This window comes from Nilaparvata lugens, chromosome 3 (genome assembly GCF_014356525.2).
Source record: "Nilaparvata lugens isolate BPH chromosome 3, ASM1435652v1, whole genome shotgun sequence".
Lineage (NCBI taxonomy): Eukaryota > Metazoa > Arthropoda > Insecta > Hemiptera > Delphacidae > Nilaparvata > Nilaparvata lugens.
In genome coordinates, this window is record NC_052506.1 from 13,195,363 (window position 1) to 13,220,241 (window position 24,879).

General features: G+C 32.3%; 1 protein-coding gene across 1 annotated transcript; it reads left to right on the forward strand.

Annotated features, from left to right (window-relative positions):
• The first annotated feature begins 4,323 nt into the window (after positions 1-4,323).
• On the forward strand, positions 4,324-23,974 carry LOC111055997 (coatomer subunit delta). The gene is made up of 11 exons (XM_039425416.1): positions 4,324-4,478; positions 5,795-5,834; positions 6,697-6,940; positions 7,769-7,940; positions 8,917-9,128; positions 10,746-10,916; positions 12,286-12,451; positions 16,018-16,165; positions 17,068-17,179; positions 20,195-20,399; positions 23,115-23,974. The coding sequence occupies exons 1-11, from the start codon at positions 4,476-4,478 to the stop codon at positions 23,202-23,204; spliced, it is 1,563 nt and encodes a 520-aa protein (XP_039281350.1). The 5' UTR covers positions 4,324-4,475; the 3' UTR covers positions 23,205-23,974.
• The last annotated feature ends 905 nt before the right edge of the window (positions 23,975-24,879 follow it).

Consider the following 24,879-nt stretch of genomic DNA (forward strand, 5'->3'; position numbering starts at 1 on the left):
ATAGTTTTAAAGACTCAGGGCCGATTGCTCATAAGCCGCTTTAATTTTAACCGTTATCAATTCCACGAGAACCAATAATTTTTTAATAAACAATGTGTTATATACAACTCATCTTTGAAAGGTTGAAACTCATCTTCCAAAAGTTATTATACAGGCTGGGCTGTTATCAAATTCAACATTGGTACACCATCAGTGGCTGGGTCTTCAAAGAGTCGGTACTACCGGTATAGTCGTGGGGCTAAGCTTAGCAATTTGTTTCTTAATTTGTCCTATGACTACCGGTATCCAGTATAATTATATAGATAGGGATGATAGGGTCACCAACTATTGGGCCTCCAAATTTTAGTTTCCGGCTGGTGTCTCACTCGCGACATCACTGAGCACCATTATAGTCTTGTGGCCCGATGGTGTCCCAGATTGCCTTATACAAGGACACCACTGTGTGTCCCATTATGGTGTCCTAATATGTTAACAAAGGCTAGAAATTTGTAAATATAATTTGTATCAATTGGTTGAAATTACGGTTTGGACACTTTCTGCTGTGTCTACTTTAGGTTTGAAGGATTGTAAAAATAGAGGAAATTAGAAAATTCTATGTAGTCCGCATAAAAAGCGTTTTACATTATTTTCATCAGTCTCAATACAAACTACAGAAATAATTCTTTTTTTAGATTCCAGATATAGAACTAGATATCACCTAGGCTAATATTATGGTGCATAAGTTTATTGCATGAGAAGCCCTATTGCACTGGATAAAAACAAGAAATGTACACTAGACTTGGGATAAAGGTGCACCTGTCTTCTAGTAACCTGCAGCTCTACAATCAAAAGGAACGCTCACCCTATTGAACCTGGACCCTATTCCACCCTCCTTTTATTATTTACTTTTATTCTCCACACACCTCTACACTGATTGTGAACAGGTATAGAGGCATTCAGGAACTGGATGGTAGATGCACTTGCCAAGCGTTTGTTCTCAATTCAAAATCTTATTTGCACTATGAAGCCATTATATAGAACCATTCTACTTATTCAATTGCTTTTTCTCTCTAATAAGTCTTATTGAATGACCTATTTGTTTTAATTAATTTCATAAAATTGAAAAGAATCTGAAGAAGAATCCAACTCAACTACTGTATATAAGAATTTTTATTTAATCATCTCTATATAATCATCCCTGGGACCTGAATGGTGGAAATATATAGCCTATATTTATATATTTTTTAAAACAATCTCTATTTTTTTTTTAATTCCTGAGACCTGAATGGTACCGTAATCATATTTTTCATTTGATCTCTGTTTTGTTTTATTTTTCCTATTAAAAAATCTTATTTGCTTTTTCTCTCTCAAAATTTGTTATTACTCTTTTTGCAGTAATATGATAGTTATTTCTTGTCATAAACTTGATTTTTTATTGTGTTATTTTTAGTATTTATTTTGAATCGTACTTTTTTGCGACTCCCACCAGCGGTCAAAGTCTTTTCTTCTGCTGGTTGTGCCTGAAACAATTTTTAGTTTCTTATTAGTTCTGAGTAGTTAATTTAATTTTATTTTCTTGTGATAAGTGTTTGATTTATTAACCTTTGATTTGTTACGTTGTTAAATTTTGACAATAGAGAATAGAAAAAAAATCTCCATGACTTACGTAAACTCAGGATAAGTTAATTGTTTTGCTAATATCAGTAAAAAAATACGAGAATAATATAAAATGCATACATACTATCATACTGTAATATTTTCATGATTATATTTTATGGTAAGTTTTTTATTGTGAAATAAATATCCAGCTCGCTCGACTAAAAAATGAGGCATCATGCATAATGATGATAAGTGGGCCAATAGTGTATAATAGTACCGTATACTATATTTTTCATTATGATGATTCTAGACATAGCCTGCTAAGTCCAAGAAAATTGGCGAAGGGAAATAGGAGGAAACATATAATACATGGTATTCTAAAAAAATATTTTTAGACAAGAAGAAGCATAAAAATTCCTACTCTCAGAATTATAGGTGATGAGTGTGGAAATTAGTGATTAAACAATTTTATTGACAATGGGATGCATAAACTTAATGGGAAGAATATGGAGGTGGCTATAGGCTTTCTATAGGTACAAAGCTTCAGTATTTCATTAATATTTTCAAATTATTAGTAAAAAATCAAAATCTTGGAATGCTTTCCCATCATCAACAAATTAACCTCATTACTGTAGTTAATTCTCATCGGATCATTTTTAATCATCAGAAAATTACTATTACCCATTAAAATTTGGCACTTATTCATTCACTTTACGGTACCTGAAGCAGCTAAAAGGTAAGGTAGTATTTGTTAAGAAATAACTAAATATTAGCTACTACTATTAACTAATATTATAGCTACTACAGTACTACTGTATAATCATTTTTATTTTACTGTATATAAATGAATATATTATTTTTGATGGAACCCATACTGAATCATTTATTAGTGTCACTGTAATGATAATTAACAATAATAATGGGGAGAAACTCTAAGTGAAGACTTAGTGAATAGTTGTTCTTATAAAAAAAAATCCTTATAATAAATTCGACAAAAATACAATTTTTTAAGCTCAGCAGAATACTCGATTTTTTTAATTTCATTTCAAATATGCAAATTGTAAAAGCTGAAACTTACCTAAAACTAAAAAATTGACAATTCAAGAATTCAAATGATGAGTAATTTATTGATCAACTACATTCACTAAAGGCATGAATATTATTTTAGTTCCATTATAATAATGTCAAATATTTGAGATACCTGTTAGATTATGATGTTAGAATGAAGTGAGAATATATTTAATTATATATAATTCATATTTAATATATATAATTTAAGTGGGAATATATTACTTCGTTGCAAAATAATTGGAGGAATTCAAAAAATACACCATTATCTTAAAAAGTACTTTTGATTGAAAAACGTAGAAATTTTGGGCATCCTAATAATTTAATAGTAAGCCATATTGTCATTTCCAATCATTAATAGATTAAACTCGAAACAGTCAAGTCCTAAGTCTGCCAAATAGAATAATGTTTTAATTTGATTACAAGTAGCCTAAGTACTGGTAAGTAACAAGTGAGTAAACAGTTCAATTTGAAGTATAAATATTAATCTCTACTCACTGCAAATTGAAGCCTGGTTCATTTATCTTTCAACTTATCCTCAAAAAGGATGATCTGCAAACAGATGAAGTCCAAGAGAAATGTAATAATGGAGGAACACAGAGCAAGAAAGCTGCTACACACTCCAAGGGGCTGCAGAGGTCGAGCCCTCCGAGAAGAAAATTTAAAATTAAGAATAATAAAATGTACTGTGTATGGGAATTGGCATAAAAATACTGATGAAAAAAGAATGTGCATTACATTCCAGTGATTTGTGAATGGGGATTGTGAAATTTGATGCATTTCAATAACTTCAAGTTAGATAATAAACAGCTCTTCTACATAAATAAAACATCTTATCTCGTGGTGTTCTTATCTCTAATGAAGAGCTACAATCTGCTGGGAATTATGACCTTTTGAGCAACTGCCAAAAATCTATAAGGAAAATTAAAATCCTTGGCTTCAAGGTGCATAAGTTTAATATTATGTTGACAAATCTATTATATTTGAATGATGTATCAAATCATCAGACCTACTGAACCCTGTAGTGCGGTCCACGTTATAATGGCAGTATTTGATTAACTTTGATGTTGCTATCCTTGTCTATCATTCCACAAAATAGGTGGTACTATCCTTTTTTAGCTGCATAAAGATGTCAAAATATGTTTTTGATAGTGTGGAAATATAATTAATCAAGGCAGAGAACAGGCAAGTATTTAGCTACTCCTTGTATGCTGAGGATGTGGCTCAGTGCTAAGAAACACGTCCGACAAGCAACAAAATCGTGAGAAGTGTTGTAAACGTGTAAGATAACATCACAATTTATTATCAAATTCACTTTATATTAATTCCACAAATATATAAAAGGAAAAATCGAAAGTAATAACTTTATCATGCTCTATAACTTAATCAGCATGCTTTTGATCACTTATCGGAGAAGTTGAATTTTGCCATTTTCCAGTCGAGCAATGTTTTTCTTATGAGATGTGAGTTGTATTCAAGTACCAGCTTGCTGTTATCTTCATCCAATAAGTTGTTATAAAGTACAGCTCATCATTTAAAAATAGTTCAAGAAATAATTAAACCACTTCCTCTTGTAGAACTATGATTTTTATGATAATAATTATTCAAGTGTTGTCAAACAAATTGCGAACAAATGTCAAAAAGGCACAGTCAGATTAATTCAAAAGGCTGTGGTAGTTGCCCACGTCAGCTGTATATTGAAGATTGTGTCGTAATGTCGATGCCAAATCATTAATATTTACTTTATAAATCAGGATATGTACTGATATTAATCTGTGAAACACAAATATATGTGATTATTAAATTGAGTTTCAGCTAAAATATCCAATATGGTAAGTTTTTAAGGCTTTGATGCCTTATATTTTGTCATTTTACCACTTCCTATGTCTATCAGTTGAGCATAGGGTTATTAGTTTTATTTGTTTTAAAAACAATAAACTAAGAATGGTTAACTCAATATTTTACTAACAGTCTTTCAAAGATTTTTTAGAATGATTTGTTAAGGATATTATTCAATTATAAGCTGATGAATTACATCCATAAGCGTTTACATGGGAACCGGTAGAGACCTCTCCTTTTTGTAATAACTTACTACAAATTTTAATGTTTGCTCTGGTTCTTGCACGACAAATTCAAATAATTAGGTATCAATGTATTTTTCATCATTCCAAGTATATCTTTCTGGTAATGAACATTAATAATTTTTATTCCCATAAGAAACTTTGCTAGTAAGTTCATTGAGCTCACTGCTCAGGTTAGTAAAATCGGTTTCAAAACATTCAAAATGGAAAATATTAAAATACTAAAATTTTAAATTAACTCTTTATTATATATATTTCTAGTAATTGTTGACAATGACTAAAACGTCAAAACTCAAGGTTGGTTTACTTTGTAATCTGTCGAATCGGCTAACCCAAACTTCATTACCTAGTTAATAAAATACTATTTCTAACAGTAATTCATGTTGGAAAAGTAAAAATTCAATTTTAAATTATATTGACAATAAAAAATAAAAATTGACTTGCTAATGATAAATTTGTTTATGTTATGAGTCTAAAAAGTTTGACGAATTGCGGAGAAGACGAATCAAGTAACAATTAATATGATAAGGATTAAAATAAATCATAGCATAGGCTAAGTGTTGGTTTTGAGGAAGTTGTATTTAAACTCTATTTCTTACTCACTTGTTACTTTTTGTAGTCTTCTCCATGGTCGTTGACCTGGGGATTGTCATATTTCTTCTCAATCAATGGGGATTCACGGTCTATGGTGCTGGTATGTTTGGTCATCTAAGTATTCTACCAGTGTATAGTAGGGCCTCACGGTTAGGTAGTTTTTCAGACTTCTAGCAAAGACACCGTAGTCCTGTGTTCAAGTTTTAATTTCAATCAAACAAAACTTGATCAGTGCAATTATATTGCATTTTTTTCTGTATAAAATGAACTCTAAATTCATCTCATCGCAAGTCACACTAATGCAACTTATTGCTAATGTATTTCTAAATACAATTCAACTTATTTTATGTCAATCATTGAATATTATAAATATTTACAATCATTTTAAATTAATTCGTATAAGCATTACAAAAATATTTGTTTTATAAGTTTAAGTAAGTATAAAATATTGTAATTGTTAATTATTGTTGCAGGTTTTGATAGCAGCAGCTGTCTGCACCAAAGCAGGAAAAAGTAAGTTGTGTTGATGAGAATTTATTGTTCTTGTATTCTGATTAGTTTCGCAAATTCACCAAATACAGGCTATAATTCAGAAATATGTTTAAACTACAGTATTGAAAATTAATCGTCTGTAAAAAATGTTAGGATTACTAAAGAGATAAAAATTAATGGAATTAAGAATTTATCTACCAACTCTGGCTGACTGCTTTGGCTATGCCTACAGAATTTTGTTATGATGTTATCAATTTCACATTTTTTAGAAATAATTTTTATAAGATGTGTATTTGTGTAAGAAGAAAAAATTCTTCATCTACCTATTAAAAATAAAATTATAAATATTTATGTTATTATCAAACAATGAAAAAGCTTATGCTTTTGTTTTTAGACTAGGTACCCTCTTTAAAAAATGTAATTGTTGGAGGACAGTTTTAATACTTGTCATTTTAGCCGGCCTGAATTCCGGGCAAAATCATTTTCAGTCTACATTTCTCCCATCTCTGTTCTTGATAACTATATTCGTAAAAATAGAACGAAATAATGTAAAACGGAATTCCGAATGAATTACTATCAATTAACTTGAAATCTTCTGCAAACATTGACAGCAGGAAAACTAGCTAGAAGGAATTTCATGGGAGTTAGGCTAATATAAAAATTAATCACCAGCGCGGGAATAGAACCCAGTAAACTTATAAACTTTCAATTTATATTTCTGCTGTTTCTGAACTTGAAATAGATAACAAACTTCTGGTGGATTATTTTCCCCCATAGGAGAGTTTCAATTGGATGATGGTTTGTGAAAACTAATTCAATCAAATTTTCATATAATTTTAGAGTTTTTTTATAAAAGAAGCTCACTATTTTTGTATTTTTTCAGCCATTGTTTCAAGGCAGTTCGTTGAAATGACAAAGGCTCGGATTGAAGGGTTACTAGCAGCTTTCCCCAAGCTTATGTCAACTGGCAAACAACACACGTTTGTAGAAACCGAATCTGTCCGTTATGTCTACCAACCCCTCGAAAAGCTTTATATGCTGCTTATCACCACAAAAGCTTCAAATATTCTCGAAGATCTCGAGACGCTGCGACTGTTCTCAAGAGTTGTAAGTACAAACATTCATAAATAATTTTTCATTCTAGAAAAATGCAATTCTTGATGCTCTTGTTACTGATAGCAATGTTTAAATTTAATCATGGCAGTTTTATTAGCTTACCAGGTGAACCCAGCACTCTATCCATTTAAGATTGCTTGGATTAAGTTTTTTAACATTTATAAATAAACTTTCATTCTAGAAAAAGGCAATAATTCTTAATGTTCTTGTTATTGATAACAATTTTGAAATTTTTTCATGACAGTTTTATTAGCTTACCAGGTAAATCCAGCACTCTATCCATTTATTGATGATTGCTTGGATTAAGTTTTTTTGTTAACTAATTAGGAAGATGAATACTTTTGAGCTGAACCTTTTGTTTCCCTCCCAATCATTGCCTGCCATGACCAGTGAATTATTCATACATATATACTTTCTTCACTAAGTTTTATTAACTCTTCATTTTTCAAGTCATATTGTAAATATTTATTATTTTCTTTTTAGTACCGAGTTTTTTTTCATTAGAACTCTTTCCCCACACACAGACTTGTCTATGTAGGGAATTTTACAAGTACCTTATATTATTTTATTCATGTACTGTATTTGTTTTTTTTTTGTGTAGGCTAGTTGAGAAGTTGATATTGTGGTAATTCAGTAGATATTGTGGCATTCAATTCATATTGAATGAAAAAGACTAAGAAATTGTCAAAAAACCACAGATTTATTGATAAGAAAGATACTTTTCTAAGTATCAATAAATCCGTGGTTTTTTGACAATTTCTTAGTATTTTTCATTCAATACTGTATTTGTAATGAATTTTTGAATAAAACTCAATTTGAATTGAATTACGTGAATAAACAAGGCAAAACAAATGTATTCTCCTTGAATGGAAATTGAACTGCGTATTTCTGGTATTTGCTTTCGATGAGATAGTTGCATTGGGTTATAGAGAGAGTGTTAATCTAGCTCAGATCAGAACCTTTGTTGAGATGGACTCTCACGAAGAAAAGGTCTATCAGGCTGTTCGACAGGTGAGTTCTTGTACCCTTATTATTCTTTAATCTAAGTCAATTCTTGCCCAGAATTTTTCCATCAGTTATATAAAATACATTCTTATATAAGTGATGAAAAATTAATTTTATGGGATTTTCCTATATCAATAATATTAATAATGGTTTTGTTCATAACATAGAAATGCCGCCAGGGCATGTCCATAAGGGAACACGCCAAAAGAAATAAAACCAACAAGTCCGCAGATGGACAGTCAGAAACAGAAAAGTAAAACACAAATATTCACACAGAACAATTTCAACCAAGCATCTGCACTAAAGAGAGACGTAGCTACTTACAGTTGCTGTGTCGCACTTAAAAAATCCTTCAAGAAGTAGAATGGATTCTCCTGTAGGAACGTCTTCAGTTTTCAGATAGTGTTGACCACACTCTTCCTTGAGTTTCTAATATCAGCTGCTCTAATATCATGATAAATAAATAGCAATCCTGATATTGTTTTGATCAGTTTCATTCCAGCATTATTCTTGACTAGCAGGTCACTCGCGATCCGTAAGGGTCTAATTAAAAACTTTACTAACTGAAAAAATGATGTACTGAAATCTTGAAGAATTTAAAAGAGCCCTATAATAACCAACCTCGGTGAATTGAGGATCTATATCCAAATTTCAAGTTATTCAGTCCAGTAGTTTTCAGACGTGATGTTGCGTCATTCGTGAATTTCCTATTCCGTACTTGTATAAGCAAATTATTTCCCTCTGTTCTTCCTCCTCCTCCTTCCCTCCCACCTTCCTTCTCCTTCCACTCCTAGTCCATTCTTTTCCTCTTCTCTTCCTCCTTCTATTTTTTTCTCCTCCACCTCCTTCTACTCCTTCTAGTCCTTTCTCTTCAAATCCTCCTCCTCCTTCTCCTATTTCTCTTCGTTGCTTCATCTCCTTTACTTTCTTTCATCTCATCAGTTGATGATTTTATTATAGATTATCACATTCTCAATTTCAGACCCAGGAACGTGAAGCCATGAATCAAATGCGTAAAAGAGCAAAGGAGTTACAAAGAGCCAGAATGGAAGCAGACAAGAAAGGGTACAAGGGCAGTAGCTTGGGAGGCCAGGGATTCGATCACACTGGCGGCTTCGGTAGTTCATCAACCTTCTCATCTCCAACTGTTATTGGAGAAACTCCAGAGCCTAAATCTATTTATTCCAATATCAGGTCAGTCAGTATGACAAACTACTCAAACTGCTTTCTCTAGCTAAACATTGCAATATGTCTATTTTAAAAGTAGAAAATGTAACGTAATAAAAAGTATAGGGTTGACTGGGGTAATTGTGAACAGTTTTTACAAGTTTGAAACCTTTTGAGTTGTATAACATTTATTTGAAGCCTGAAAAATTTGATTTTTTTATAGAGTGATATTCAATTCATTCTGTTTATTTTCGACTAGTCAAACATGAAGACTACAACGATTTAAGTTCATCGAATTGCTATTCAAAATTACCCTACTTATACTGGGGTAATTGTGAACAAGTAACTTTATTGTATCAAATCATATAGACACCATTCTTTGTGAAACATTATGTATAATCATAGCCTATCGATGGACATACATATGATCAATCTAAATTTGTGTTCACAATTACCCCAAAATAGCAGTTTACGATGACCTCACATGAAGTATGAGTGAAAATGAGTAATCTAGAGTGATCTAGAATGTCTAGTAGTAGTCTGGTTAGGAAGGTGAATGAAAAAACAACACTAGAATACATAGAATTGATTTTATTACTCCAAAACAAGCTTGATTCATTTTTCGAAAACAGCCAAATTTAAATATAAAGTGAAATTTATGAAACGATTTGTCTTAACATGTTTTGAAGAATATTCAGTAAGATTATTAGTTTTCTATATTTTACTGTTAATCTGTTCATTATCAAGAGTGCACTTCTTTTGGGTGAGCTATCATTATTTTTTATTAATATGGTAAAATAGCGGATGTTAACTGAATGGGACACATTTCTATGAAGTATTGGATTTTACTCACTTTTTATTCTAAAATGTTGTGTGTATTTACTGATAAGGTGTGAAGGCTTACAAAACTTCTTTTCAAAAGCAAATTACATTTGCTGTATCACAAAAATGATTAAATTATTTTTCGTTAATGTCCAAGTTATTCAGTCCAGTAGTTCAGACGTGATGATGCGTCATTCGTGAATTTCCTATCCCGTACGTGTGTAAGCCAATAATTCTTTCCCTTATTATGTTGTACATTATCATATTAATGATGGGATACACATGAGTTTTTAGCTTGTGTGTGGGCAATGGAAAGTGCGTGAGTGATTGAAGGGATGATCAAACGTCCATACCTACCGACGGGATTCGAACCCACTACAAGGTAGCGCTAGCAGACTGAAGCCTGCAACGCCTTTGTCGTTTCGGCTAATCTGGCCGGTACTTCCAATATTTACTAAAAATACATGTCAGTAGATTTATAATCAAGTGTTCTCCATCTTGAAAAACAACAACAATTACTTCTACTACTTCTACTTTATTATGAACCTAGATCTAATGTTTTGCAATAAAAAAGAAGATGATGCTCTCTCTCTTGGTACCTTTGCTCAAGAGGATGCTCTCTTCTTTGCATAGAACTTTGTATTCCTTTTCTTATTCCTTATTCCTTTGTATGGAATATGTAAGTATGAAAGTTTTATATTGAGTGTAATTTATATTTCAATTCTATTTCAAATATCAATAATAATATTGGACGAGTTGGATCTTTTTTTGTGTTTTTTTATCATTTTATATTAACCTTTACTTCTTGTTCTGATTTTACAGTAAGCCAGCTGCCTCAACAAAAGCTATGAAATTGGGAAGCAAATCAAGAGATGTTGAGTCTTTCGTAGACCAATTGAAGTCTGAAGGCGAAAATGTTGTTGCACCTGCTGCCAACAAACCATCAGTCATTTCATCCAAGATTCCTGTTCAGACACTAGCCAATATAGATGAGTATGTACTAGTCAATCTAATTCTATCCAAGAATCTACTTTCAAATTGTGTGCTACAGTTTGCTGTAATGAAATTTAATGAATAAACAGTTATCCTATTATATTAAGCGAGCAATTTCTGTATATCTGTTTATATTTTTATATCTGGTTATTTATGTTCAACGGATCTTGAAAACGGCACTAACGATTTTCACGAAATTTGGAACATAGTAGGTTTATGATATGAAAACTCGATTGCACCAGGTCTTATCCTTGGAAAAACTCGCTGAACGATATTAAAAGGATAATTCATCCTTGGCTGAAACAGCTGAGACTTTAGTCGTCTGTGGATAGTAAAAAGTGAGCGAGTGATTCTGTGGAAAATCAAAATATCGCATCCCCGAAATTCATAAGCTAACGTATAGCCAGCTGTAAAATATAAGCACGATCACTTAAGAGAATTGTGTTCTGTTTATCAATAAATAAAAATAACGAGAGAAGCTCGGTGCCCCGATATTTAGAAGTTATTCATTTATATTCAAATTTCTCTAATTCAATTTTTATTGGAGAGATATAAGATGAAAATATGGAAATATGCTTACCAGTCGAACGATCGAAGCTGAAAAAATGTTTGAATTTTTATGTAAGATTAATTTTTAATAAGAACTCAAAGAGTTCATCGAAAGGAGGGTCAACAATATATATTTTTTGCTTGTGTGCATACAAAATTTACTAATCAACCCCGCTGTTAAGGTTGTGCATAGGGCTTTTGGAAACTTTTTACTGGTGACATTTTCGATTTGGATACCATCGAGTTACCAAAATGAAATAACTATCCAAGGAAAAGTTTTTCATACTAATATTACGTTCTGAGATATGAGCGCCTGAAGTTTGATTTTTTGAAATAAGTCGTTTCAGAATTGATAGCAGATGAATTCATGAAATTTTGAGGATACATTCGTCGAGGTATTTTTCATCGAATGACATGCATGATTTCTCAGAATATGAATGTTTGAGAGAGCTATTTTTGTTAAAAAGAATAACTGAAAATAAATCAAATTGAGTTATTATCAGTTATCACTTCAGTTCTTCAGTTTTCACATTTCTTTTTTCCATTTAAGTTTCTTATCTCCCAATTGATGACGATATCGAAGTTTCCATCATCAAATATCTATATTTCTGAGCAAGTCTTTTTCGTTTTGGATGTCCCAATAAACGAGTTGTGTTGTGCTTTTTCAGTGTTCACATAAGACAAGAAGATAAGCTTTTACGTTTCGTATCTCCTAATTGATGACGATATCGAAGCTTCCATCATCTAAGATCTATAGTTCTGAGCAAGTCTTTTTCGTTTCGGATGTCCCAATAAACGAGTTGTGTTCTGCTTTTTTCAGTGTTCACATAAGACAAGAAGAGAAGCTGATGCTTCGAGTGGGAAGGGATGGTGGAGTGCAGACCTTCGAACTGCATGGCCTAATAACCCTGCGCATATCGGATGAGAAGTGGGGCAAAATCAAAGTTGTCCTTGATAACAAAGATACCAGAGGAATCCAGTTGCAAGTGAGTATCAACTCCTTTTTACTCAGCGTACTATTGTATTCAATTTGTTACAATTTCCACTGTAGCAATTACCTTGATTAGTATATTGAGCATTTGCTTATTGTGATGTAATATTAATAATAATAATGTAATGATTTGATAGAATAGTGTGTGAGTTGGAAGAAGACTTTATATTCTCACGCCTAATGCAAATCAAATGAAATTACGTTTTATTCAATGATTGTTTATTTACTATAGTACAATGGAAAATTCATCCTTGGCTGAAACAGCTGAGACTTTAGTCGTCTGTGGATAGTAAAAAGTGAGCGAGTGATTCTGTGGAAAATCAAAATATCGCATCCCCGAAATTCATAAGCTGACTGACGTATAGTCAGCCTTAAAATATAAACACGATCACTTTAGAGAATTGTGTTCTGTTTATCAATAAATAAAAATGACGAGAGAAGCTCGTTGCCCCGATATTTAGAAGTTATTCATTTATATTCAAATTTCTCTAATTCAATTTTTATTGGAGAGATATAAGATGAAAATATGGAAATATGCTTACCAGTCGAACGATCGAAGCTGAAAAAATGTTTGAATTTTTATATAAGATTAATTTTTAATAAGATCTCAAAGAGTTCATCGAAAGGAGAGTCAACAATATACATTTTTTGCTTGTGTGCATATAAAAATTACTAATCAACCCTGCTGTTAAGGTTGTGCAAAGGGCTTTTGGAAACTTTTTACTGGTGACATTTTCGATTTGGATACCATCGAGTTACCAAAATGAAATAACTATCCAAGGAAAAGTTTTTCATGCTAATATTACGTTCTGAGATATGAGCGCTTGATGTTTGATTCTTTGAAATAACTCGTTTCAGAATTGGAAGGTAGCAGATGAATTCATGAAATTTCGTGGATACATTCTTCGAGGTGTTTCCCATCGAATGACATGCATGATTTCTCAGAATATGAATGTTTGAGAGAGCTATTTTTGTTAAAAAGAATAACTGAAAATAAATCAAATTGAGTTATTATCAGTTATCTTTTCAGTTTTCACATTTCTCTTTTCCATTAAAGTTTCATATCTCTCAATTGATGACGATATCGAAGTTTCCATCATCAAAGATCTATATTTCTGAGCAAGTCTTTTTCGTTTTGGATGTCCCAATAAACGAGTTGTGTTGTGCTTTTTCAGTGTTCACATAAGACAAGAAGATAAGCTTTTACGTTTCGTATCTCCCAATTGATGACGATATCGAAGCTTCCATCATCTAAGATCTATAGTTCTGAGCAAGTCTTTTTCGTTTCGGATGTCCCAATAAACGAGTTGTGTTCTGCTTTTTTCAGTGTTCACATAAGACAAGAAGAGAAGCTGATGCTTCGAGTGGGAAGGGATGGTGGAGTGCAGACCTTCGAACTGCATGGCCTAATAACCCTGCGCATATCGGATGAGAAGTGGGGCAAAATCAAAGTTGTCCTTGATAACAAAGATACCAGAGGAATCCAGTTGCAAGTGAGTATCAACTCCTTTTTACTCAGCGTACTATTGTATTCAATTTGTTACAATTTCCACTGTAGCAATTACCTTGATTAGTATATTGAGCATTTGCTTATTGTGATGTAATATTAATAATAATAATGTAATGATTTGATAGAATAGTGTGTGAGTTGGAAGAAGACTTTATATTCTCACGCCTAATGCAAATCAAATGAAATTACGTTTTATTCAATGATTGTTTATTTACTATAGTACAATGGAAAATTCGATTATAGGTCATTAGTAACAAGATAGGGTCATATATATTGTATAGACTTTTATTATCAAGGTATATTTTAACGATGTCATTTAAGTATCGAACTTGAATTGATTACTATTTTTTAGCCATTTGTCAATCTCTTATTGACGCAATTAGAGTGCTTCTTATTGAATATTGAAGGTTGTTTCAGTCTTTCAACAATTGGTCACTACAACCATAGAGAAAAGATAACAAGAAGATAAGAATTATTATTATCAAACGAAAATCCAAATTAAATGCTGTAATTCACCCCGAAGACTTCTGCTACCGCAAATATTGAAAACAGCTGTTTACCCTGTTGTCAATATTTGCGAGATACCCTGTTGTCAATATTTGCGAGATCTGTTGTTAATATTTCCGAGAAACCCTGCTGTCAATATTTGCGAGATCTGTTGTCAATATTTGCGAGATACCCTGCTGTCAATATTTGCGAGATACCCTGTTGTCAATATTTGCGAGATACCCTGTTGTCAATATTTGCGAGATACCCTGTTTTCAATATTTGCGAGATACCCTGTTGTCAATATTTGCGAGATACCCTGTTGTCAATATTTGCGAGATACCCTGTTGTCAATATTTGCGAGATACCCTGTTGTCAATATTTGCGAGATACCCTGTTATCAATATTTGCGGTAGCAGAAAGTCTTCGGGGTGAATTACAGCATTTAATTTGGATTTTCGTTTAATAATAATAATAATTCATTAGCATTTGAATAATTGCAATATCTCAATAATTTTAATCTGTATAACATAAGAAGATATCCCATGGTATAGGTAGTTTATGTTCCAAATTTCAAGCCGATTACTGTCATCTACTGTCTATTATCACTGTTTGTCCGGGTGTAAAAATGGTACAGTATGAAACTATCAGCGTCACATAGCTTCACGAAAAATAACTACTATAGTAAGGCCCCCGTTATAATGACAATATTTGATTAACTTTGATGTTGCTATCCTTGTCTACTATTCGACAAAGCAGGTAGTACTATCCTTTTCTAGCTCCGCAACGATGCCAAATCTGTTTTTGACAATGTAGAAATGTAATAATTAAGGCAGAGAACAGGCAACGCTGTTCTTCTATCTTTATCCACTGCCATTATAATGTGGACCTCACTATAGGACCATCGGCTTGAGTTAACAGTGAAATTTGGAACATAAACGCTCTATACTATGGGATTTGTTCTTATTCTACCTTTTCTTTATGCTACAACTGAGCTAGGGTTTTGCTATTGCTGGTTTCACCCCACCTCTCCACCTGGCATTGTGTAATGTTATACGAGACTTGGGCCGTATTTATGGGGAAAGTTATACAGTAAAGTTTATAAAAGATTTTTGACAAAGAACACTCTGTTTGCCTAACAAGAACTAACATCATAGTTCTGTTTGGCTCTCCCTATTGGTTGCTAATCAAAGTTCGTTATCAAAAATCGTTTATAGAGGCTCATTACACGGTCAGATGTTTTGTAAAAGATCTCTAAAAGCAACTAATAGCAAGAACCAATCAGAAGAATTTACAGCGGTTTTTGTTCTTGATCAAGTTCCTTTTATGAATGTTTTCACGGTCAAATATTTTGTAAAAATTCTCTAAAAGCAAGCAATAGCAAGAAACAATCATAACTAACAATTTACAGCAGTTTTTGTTCTTGATCAAGTTCGTTTTTATGAATGTTCATAAATTTCGCGCTCAAACTAATGACGGCTTCATTCGAAAAATGATGTTGTGAAGAATGTTTTGATTTTTCATTGCACCGATAATAACATTCCTGTGAAATGTGCGTTTTACAGACACATCCAAATGTAGACAAAGAACTATTCAAAGCGAAATCGCAAATTGGACTGAAGAATCCAACCAAGCCATTCCCACTAAGCACTGATGTCGGTGTCCTAAAATGGCGTTTCCAGTCGCAGGATGATTCTTGTATTCCATTTTCAAGTGAGTATGATCAATTTTCACAGTTTTGAATGGCATTTTGCTTGTTTTCAGGAATTCTATTGCACGAAGTAAAATTTATTGGCTGTATCATTTTACTATCTATTAATGTTAAAAACTCAGTTCTTGATGTTTTACTATAGGCTTCATCAAAAATAAAGAATTTCCAATTACTGTACTAGTGTAAGTTTTTTTATATAGCGAGTTTTTGCAACTTCAATTATGTCGCTTCTCGCCCCCCAATCGCCATTTTCCGAGGCTTGTTATTGTCATTTGATAATCAAATTTTATCTGCCACCATTCTTAATCTCAAAATAAACGAATCATCTCTTCAATCACTATAGCCTAGTAACACTATAACTTCTCTAGAATAGTCAAACATTACAATAGAGTCATTATCAACCATTATAAAAGTTTTAATTTAATAACTTACACTAGTACAGTAGTTGAAATTCTTTATTTTTGAAGTAGCCTATAGAAAAATATCAAGAACTGAGTTTTTAATGTTTATAGATATTAAAATTATATTAACATTTTTATAATGACTCTATTGTAATGTTTGACTATTCTAGAGAAGTTGGATATAGTGATTGAAGCGATGATTCGTTTGTTTTTAAATTGAGAATGGTAGCAGATCAAATTCGAATTGATTAAAAAAACTGTTATATTTATAATATTTGAATTGAAATTCCTGTAACTATAAATTTATATCATTCATAAAATTATAAATTCTATACCTAAATACTTATATTTCTACCTCAATCTAACCATGCACAATATAGAGTAGCTTCTCAAAATTCTCCTCCTAGACTTCACATGCACTTGTAGCAAATTCTTGAAGGAAAGTCAAGTTTTGAATAGTTGAGGCAGATATACTACTAATTTTGAATTGTTTTATTTTTCAGTAAATTGTTGGCCTTCTGAGAATGGACAGGGCGGCTGCGATGTGAACATTGAATACGAACTGGAACACAATCGTCTAGAATTGAATGATGTGTCTATCAACATTCCTCTTCCGTAAGAATATTTTTCCTATCAAATTTGCTATAAGTTGAAACCCAATTTTGATTATTTCTTAAGCTGGGGTTACACCGGAGTTGATAACAAAATTTTTTAACATTTTTGTTATTAACTGATAATTATTATTATTATTATTATTATTATTATTATAATTTTATGGCCTTCATTGGACCACTGTAGTCAGTATCTTCCACCTTTACTCCGTCCTCTCTCAGCCCAATATTTCTTCATTCGTTCAGAAATTAATTTCCTTTCCTCGTCCGAAATCACTCTTCCCATTCTGTGTCTGACTTTGATCTGCAGTCTGGTCTGTTTGTCCTTCAGGATTCTGATGTTGTCCGACTTGTTCTTCAAATCTTCGAATGTTATATTCAACTCTCTCATATCCTCCTTGAGTTCATCAATCCATTTTATATTTGTTTTACTTTTCCACAACTTTTCAATAATTCTTCTGCTTAGTCTGTCCTCCGAAGCTCTAATCAGGTGACCGAAGAAAGATATTCGCTTTTTTTATTGTACTTGTGACAGGTTCAATTTCTTTGTAAACAGTTTCGTTGGAAGCTAATCTCCAGTGTCCATCTACTTGATAGTTCTTGTTAATACAGGTTCTGATGATTCTTCTTTCGATTTTTAGTAATTTGTCTATTGCGATGGTATTGGTAGTTTTAAAGATGGTTTCACTTGCGTAAGTTATTACCGGTTGAGTGACTGTCTTGTAATGCTTCAATTTTGTGGCTATTGATAGTGATTTCTTGTTCTTTGTGGCATACTGTGCTCTTCTCAACTTATTCAGTCTACTGTCCCACGTTCGATTCTCATTGAGATTGTAGGTTATGATTTCACCTAGATATTTGAAACTGTCTACAATCTTTATTTCTTGATCTCCTATACGGATTTTCTTTGCAAGAGGTGGATCAGTTAGCATTTATTAACTGATAATAATACAAGTCATGAACATTTTTGTTATTAACTGATGTTAATAACACAAGTCATTAACTTATGTTAGTAACATTTTATTTAATAACAAGGAATTTTCTGTTGAAAACACGAGTTATTAACTTTTAAGAGAAACTTTTGACGAATCAGTCAAGTTAATAACTTTTTGTTAATAACTCTTGTTATTAACTATGGTGTAAACGCAGCTTTATTATTGTTGTTTTATATTTTTACTTTGGTCGGATTAATATTAAGGCCCAGTTGCACAAAAGCCGGTTAAATTTTTATCGTGATTAATTTCACGAAAACCAATCACATCAAAATCTTTTTCGAAATGAAGGATTCTCTGATTGGTTCTCGTGAAATTAACCACGATTAAAATTTAACCGCCTTTTATGCAACCGGCACTATGTGTTGAAATTTCTGTAGATGAGGGTTTCTCATGCCAGTTTTGTTCCAAATCTAATTACTAGCATACAAAGACAATTCATGAATTTTCTAATATTTTCCATTTAATACTTTAAGGTGGATTTTCGTTTGTGCGTAAATTTCCGCAGTCGACGACGGCAAGCACTGTTGACATTCATATTGTCCAAATTTCAAGTGTTATGAAACAGCTGATCAAAAAACTTTTCATTATTTGTCTCTATTATTAAAGAATTAAACATTTCTAATAATATCAACATATTGCCATTTGATTATATAAAAAACTATAAGCTCCACCTGCCCCATTAAAACATGATTGAACATAATCTTTTAGGTTATGTAGACAAATTGAATCTACCCAATCTGAGATTCTCTCCCTGTCGTGGTCGACGACGGTATTTATTACGCACAAACGAAAACCCAGCTTTAGTGGTCTAGTTGCTAAGTTTTTCATAGCATTTCAACACAATTATTTCGTAACATATTCCTGTCAAGAATTAGCATTGCGTTAAAAAGTTGTTTCCATTTCGACGATTGCATTTAGTTGACCGAGCGAAGTGAGGTCTAAGATTCAAGTCGATGGTTTGGCATTTCTCTTAATGTTCAAATGTTTGAATGTTTATATGTTGCGCATTTACGGCGAAACGCGGTAATAGATTTTCATGAAATTTGACAGGTATGTTCCTTTTTTAATTGCGCGTCGACGTATATACAAGGTTTTGGAAATGTTGCATTTCAAGGATAATATAAAAGGAAAAAGGAGCCTCCTTCATACGCCAATATTAGAGTAAAAATCAGACTATAGAATTATTCATCATAAATCAGCTGACAAGTGATTACACAGATGTGTGGAGAAGCCAGTCTATTGCTGTATTTCCATAAGGTCTATAGTTTCAATCAGGTACTTGTGAATGAGAATACTGCGTGAGGTCTACTGTTCACAGAACTACTAGTACTTTCAAATTCAAATTATTTTTCCAAAAAAGCAGATTACACAGTTAAAAAGCACACATTACAAATGTTTGGATTGCCTCTACAAGACCTCATTTGTGGTGGTAAAGTGAGGGGGAGAATAAAATAATATTTTTATTGCATAAAAAGCTGTACAATTACAGATATGGCAGACGTCAATTATAAAAACAAATAAAATACATAAAAAATATGAAAATTTCACAAAGTAGAAAACACAAAAGTACAATAAGTTATCAACTACGGCTATTAATTTTATTGACAATATTTACAGTATTATTGAAATGTATCCACTAGTTATCCATGTATTCCTTTAAGGAATAGAAGCCACCATTCAATAGATATTTCTTTACTTGGGCTTTAAATAATTTTTTATTTCTTTTGATAGATTTTATTTTATTTCGAAGCCTATTGTAAAAACTTATTCCTTGATAAAATGGATTTTTCTTTGCTATCGCTAAATTAACATTAGGTAAATGATTAGAAGTTCTTGTTCTAAATTAACATTAGGTAAATGATTAGAAGTTCTTGTTCTATGAATGTGGATTTTGCTAATAGTGGGTAGAAAATTATTATCAACGGTGCTAAGAAATGGTAGAAGGAAACCTGAACAGGAAACATTACCTTTTTTTAGCTATGTTATGAAGTTGATGTAGCACAGATGATGTTGATATTTTACAGAATCGGCTGTTCGCCAGTAGTGACCGAGTGTGATGGAGACTACACTCATGAGTCGAGGAAAAACATGTTGACCTGGAATCTGGCGCTAATAGACAGCACAAACAGAACCGGTGCTCTCGAGTTCTCTGCCGCCACAGCCATTCCGTCTGACTTTTTCCCACTCAACATTTCATTCGTCTGCAAGAAGCCCTACGCTGACCTTAGAGTAAGTATCATTACATCATACTGCTCTGAATTTTTTGAATTTTAAGCGTTCTTCTCCAGTAAAGTTTTCTGGTGAAGACAAAAATAATTATCAAATAAGTGTTTACAAGGAAAACAGTAAGTAAATAACTACTAGACAACACTGAACTCACAAGGAGGTTGAAGAGAACAAACTCCTTCGAAATAATAAGAAAACAAAGATATTGTCATTACTTTAGTTATAAATATTGCCACCCAATTATTTAGAAGCTCTAGACTACTAAGATTTGGTTAAGAATGTTTCTGTATCCTCATTCCTCAGTACAGCTGATGATGCGTTGATAAACTACGTAAAACCATGGTTCTGTTTTAAGTTTTTAATAAATTTTTAGTGAAATTTGACAATATCTTTGTTTTCTTATTATGGAGAGATTTCACAACATCACCATCAATTCTACTAATTTTATTAAACTCCTTCGAGTTGGTGTAGTGACGCCGGGATGCACCGCTCCATGATCCAAAAAAACGGGTTCTGAGTGGTCCATAGGGTTCCATAGTACCGCCAGCCTCTGGACCGACCCTTGCGGGGTGGCCCGCTCCCTGGGCCTTGAGACGGGGGAAGGGTGAAACAACGGGCTCCTGAGTTGCTACTACAACAACAATTGGTGTAGTGCTAGTGAAGAGAAAAAAGTATATTAATTAAAAGTGTAGTAAAAGAATTCAAAGTAGTGAAATTATAGATTGGAACTGTAGGCTTCACTGGAAGACTTTAGCAGTAAAAATGAATATTTTAGGATAAGAAAATAGAAAACAAAATTAATGGTTAGTCCTAGTGACTAGTTTTAATAGAAAAAAGTGTTTGATTGTATTGAAACTATTTTATTTCAAGAGAAGCGAATTATTTAGTGATCAACGGAATGAAACTCCATAAAAAAGAGTTGATTTTTTTGGAATAAAGTTTTCCTTAAAAGTTTCCTTTTATCCAGGTCTCATATCAGATATAACAAGATTTAAACCAAGGATACTGGAATGTTACCATCGTAACAAGAATTTGGCTTTATTTGTATTGTGGCTTCTCTGTATTGTTGATTGATGCAACTGCATAAATTAGTTGTGATGGAAAGTTGCATTAAACTGAATTTGCACACAACAGTGATCGTAAACAGTTGAAATATAATTCCCATGAGTTCTTATGGTATTATTCATACTCACTCGGCCGGGCTGATCTGATTAGAACTCTTGGAAATCATATTTTCACTATTCACTGTCACTTGTGTGCAAATTCAGCTTTATGATTGATAGTTTTAGCATCTAATAGATTTATTATGAGGCTGCAGTTTTGTTTGTTATATTACAAGATATTCATATGTTTTACATTTTTAAGTTATTGTTTAATAAAAGTTTATTTTTTATGTTAAAAAAACTAAAATGTATAAGTTCAAGAAATGAGTTTGATTATCTTGTATTTCTTAAGGCTTTTCTAGATAGGAATTCTTTCCCACACACGGATTTATAGTCCAAGTGGGGAAATATATTTCCTTGGTTTGTTTTTGTATAACTATTATTGAATATGTTTATGATTTTTTTGTGGAAATGAAATTGAATTGAATAATATGTTACTGGTCGATAAAAAAATTAATCTAGGCTATATAGATACATAATACTTTTCATGAACGGACCATAATATAACGTTATTCATTCCACTGAATGTAAAAGTAACCTTTTTTTTCAAAATTATTTATTTTAATTTGTGACATCATGATTATGTCAAGTGATAAGAGTATATCACGTAACCCCATGAGATAAGAAGACATCAAGGGTAAAGGTGCATTTTAGTTTCTGCTTAAATTTCCGCAGTCGACGACGACTAACATTGTTGACATTCATATTGTCCAAATTTCAAGTGTGCTAAAACAGCTGATCTAATAACTTTTCATTATTTGTGTTTATTTTTCAAGAATCAAACATTTCTAATAATATCAACATATTGTCATTTGAAAGTATAAAAAAGTTATCAACCTCTCCCATTAAAACATAATTGAACATAATCTTTTAGGTTATTTAGATAAATTGAAATCTACCCAATGTGAGATCCTCACCCTGTCGTGGTCGACGACGGCATTTACGAATAAACGAAAACCCAGCTTAAGAAAATGTTAGCTTTGTAACAGGAATTCGTTTTCATTTGAGTTTATAGTATTGGGTCTCTCATGTTGTTCATCACATTAACAACCCTAGCTGTGCTTCTTTATTGTAGAGTTTTTCGTTGCCATTGACAACTACAAAGGATGATACTTTTGTTTATCGTTCTACATTATAATGAAGTGTTAGGCTCGACTCACACTTACGCGACTTAGGTCGAGAAGAGACTCGACTCTAGTCGAGAGCATGTGTTTCCAAATGGTGACACTCAGACCAATTGATTCTAATCTCCGCGACGTCACTATTTGAAAACACATGCTCTCGACTAGAGTCGAGTCTCTTCTCGACCTAAGTCGCGTAAGTGTGAGTTGAGCCTAACACTACATTATAATGTAGGACGATAAACAAAAGTATCATCCTTGTGTGAGTTGAGCCTTAGTATGCAATGGGTTTTGCAAGACCTGGCAATACATTGTCATTTGTGATAAAGAATCAGTAAAAAATCAATCAATAAAAAATCAATCCTAACGTTAAATTGGTTGTGAATAGGAAAAAATCTAATACGTTTCTAACAAATATCTTAATTTATTTCCAGGTGACCGATGTGCTGTTGGTCGAGGATGATACACCAGTCAAGTATTCTTCTGAAACAATTTTCTACACTGATAAGTATGAGATTTGCTAAAAGAAGCAAGGAAGAATGTCAGCCAATGTGCCAGCGATCTAGTGCAATGATAAAACCACAGATTGCTTCAACTCTATCTTGATCAGTTTCGAATGATTGAACAACAGTCACATTCAAGCTAGTTGAATCAGTATGTGCGTTTAATGCGAATGTATGTCAAGTTACTACTCAACTTATCAATGCTACTTTATCCCATCCAATCCTAAAATAAAGTTTGGAATTATAAATTTAGTCGATTATTGATTGTTTTTCTCACTCTGTAAATTGATGTTGGTCGTTGAAACACCCTTTGATGGAAGAGATTATCCTGAAATAAATTCCTGCTGAGGTTCCACAACTCATCATAATTATCTATGATGAACAGTTCGGAGAAGATCAACAATATTTTATATTCTGATTTATTATTTGTAAGAAAACTGCACAATATTTTGACAGACGAATTATCATTCGGTTTTGTAAATAATTCATATAAACTTTCAAAGTAGTTTATTATATTATATTGTTGAGAAACTTTGAGCTATTAGATTTTAATTTATCGTTAATTATTATTACTATTATTTATAACATTATTATCATCAGTCATTCATTAATTTTGTAAAGCATGTCATTCAAGATTTAAATCAACTGGAAATATTTTATTCCTTCTTTGCAAACATTTAATGCGTTGTAGAAGATCTGTAAGAGTATAGTTACATACTTATTTAAAAATGTACATACATTACATATGGCTTGTGTTTATAAGATTATTAAATTTTTCCCTATTTGTGAAATCAGTTACTTTATATTATTCCTATCATTAAGAATTGAATTGAAAAACGATAAAGTAACGGCATCAATTACAAATGAGTATGACGTGTTAGTGATGAATTAAATCTACATATTTGTCCTGATAAATGTTGGTCGCTCGACAATATTAATTAACATTATTATTAGGACAATATTATTAGCATTCTGGGCAATGATTGTCCAGAATGTGGGCACTCGACGTATTTAAATGGTATAAATTAATAAAACGAGCTAAGCGTATATCCAGAGAACTTGAAGAATATTCTATTTTTAATGTTGATGTTTTGGTGTTTGACTTGGGCAGTAGTCAATGCAATGACCTAAATGTTATTATTATTATTGATATTCTGTACGACTTCTAATTTATGGACCCATTTTAAGCATTCATTATTACTAAGTACTAATCCGAAATCAACAATCTATACATATATATATATATATATATATATATATAATATATATATATATATATATATATATATATATATGAATGGAAAGAGAAAGTTTAAATCTTTCGATAATTACCTTATTAGGTAATTAGCCCCTATTGGCTATGGATCCAGGTCAAGAAAACAGCTAATTGGGCGGGCAATTGCTCACTCTGTCATTGGATTCCCGGTGACGGAGTGAGACACCACTCTCCCGGATATATTTTACAAATATCTTACTTGATAAGGAAGTAAATTCGTATGGTTTTTGTTGGTGGGGAGTCCCTTGCGGAAAGGTCCCACCGCCTGAATATATAATTTAAGCCGTCAATGGGCCTTACGACTGTCATACTTCAGCCGGGACCGACAGTTTAACGTGCCCATCCGATAACACGGGATCTTACTTGATAATAGAGTTTGTTCAGTTGAGCATAATGGCTAAGCTCTTACCCACCCACCAC

Excerpts from the sequence above, each read along its gene's own strand:
- LOC111055997 (XM_039425416.1), top strand. Across the intron at positions 16,166-17,067 it reads TTCTTGTATTCCATTTTCAA|TAAATTGTTGGCCTTCTGAG; the intron begins GTGAGTATGATC and ends TTTATTTTTCAG. Across the intron at positions 20,400-23,114 it reads AGCCCTACGCTGACCTTAGA|GTGACCGATGTGCTGTTGGT; the intron begins GTAAGTATCATT and ends ATTTATTTCCAG.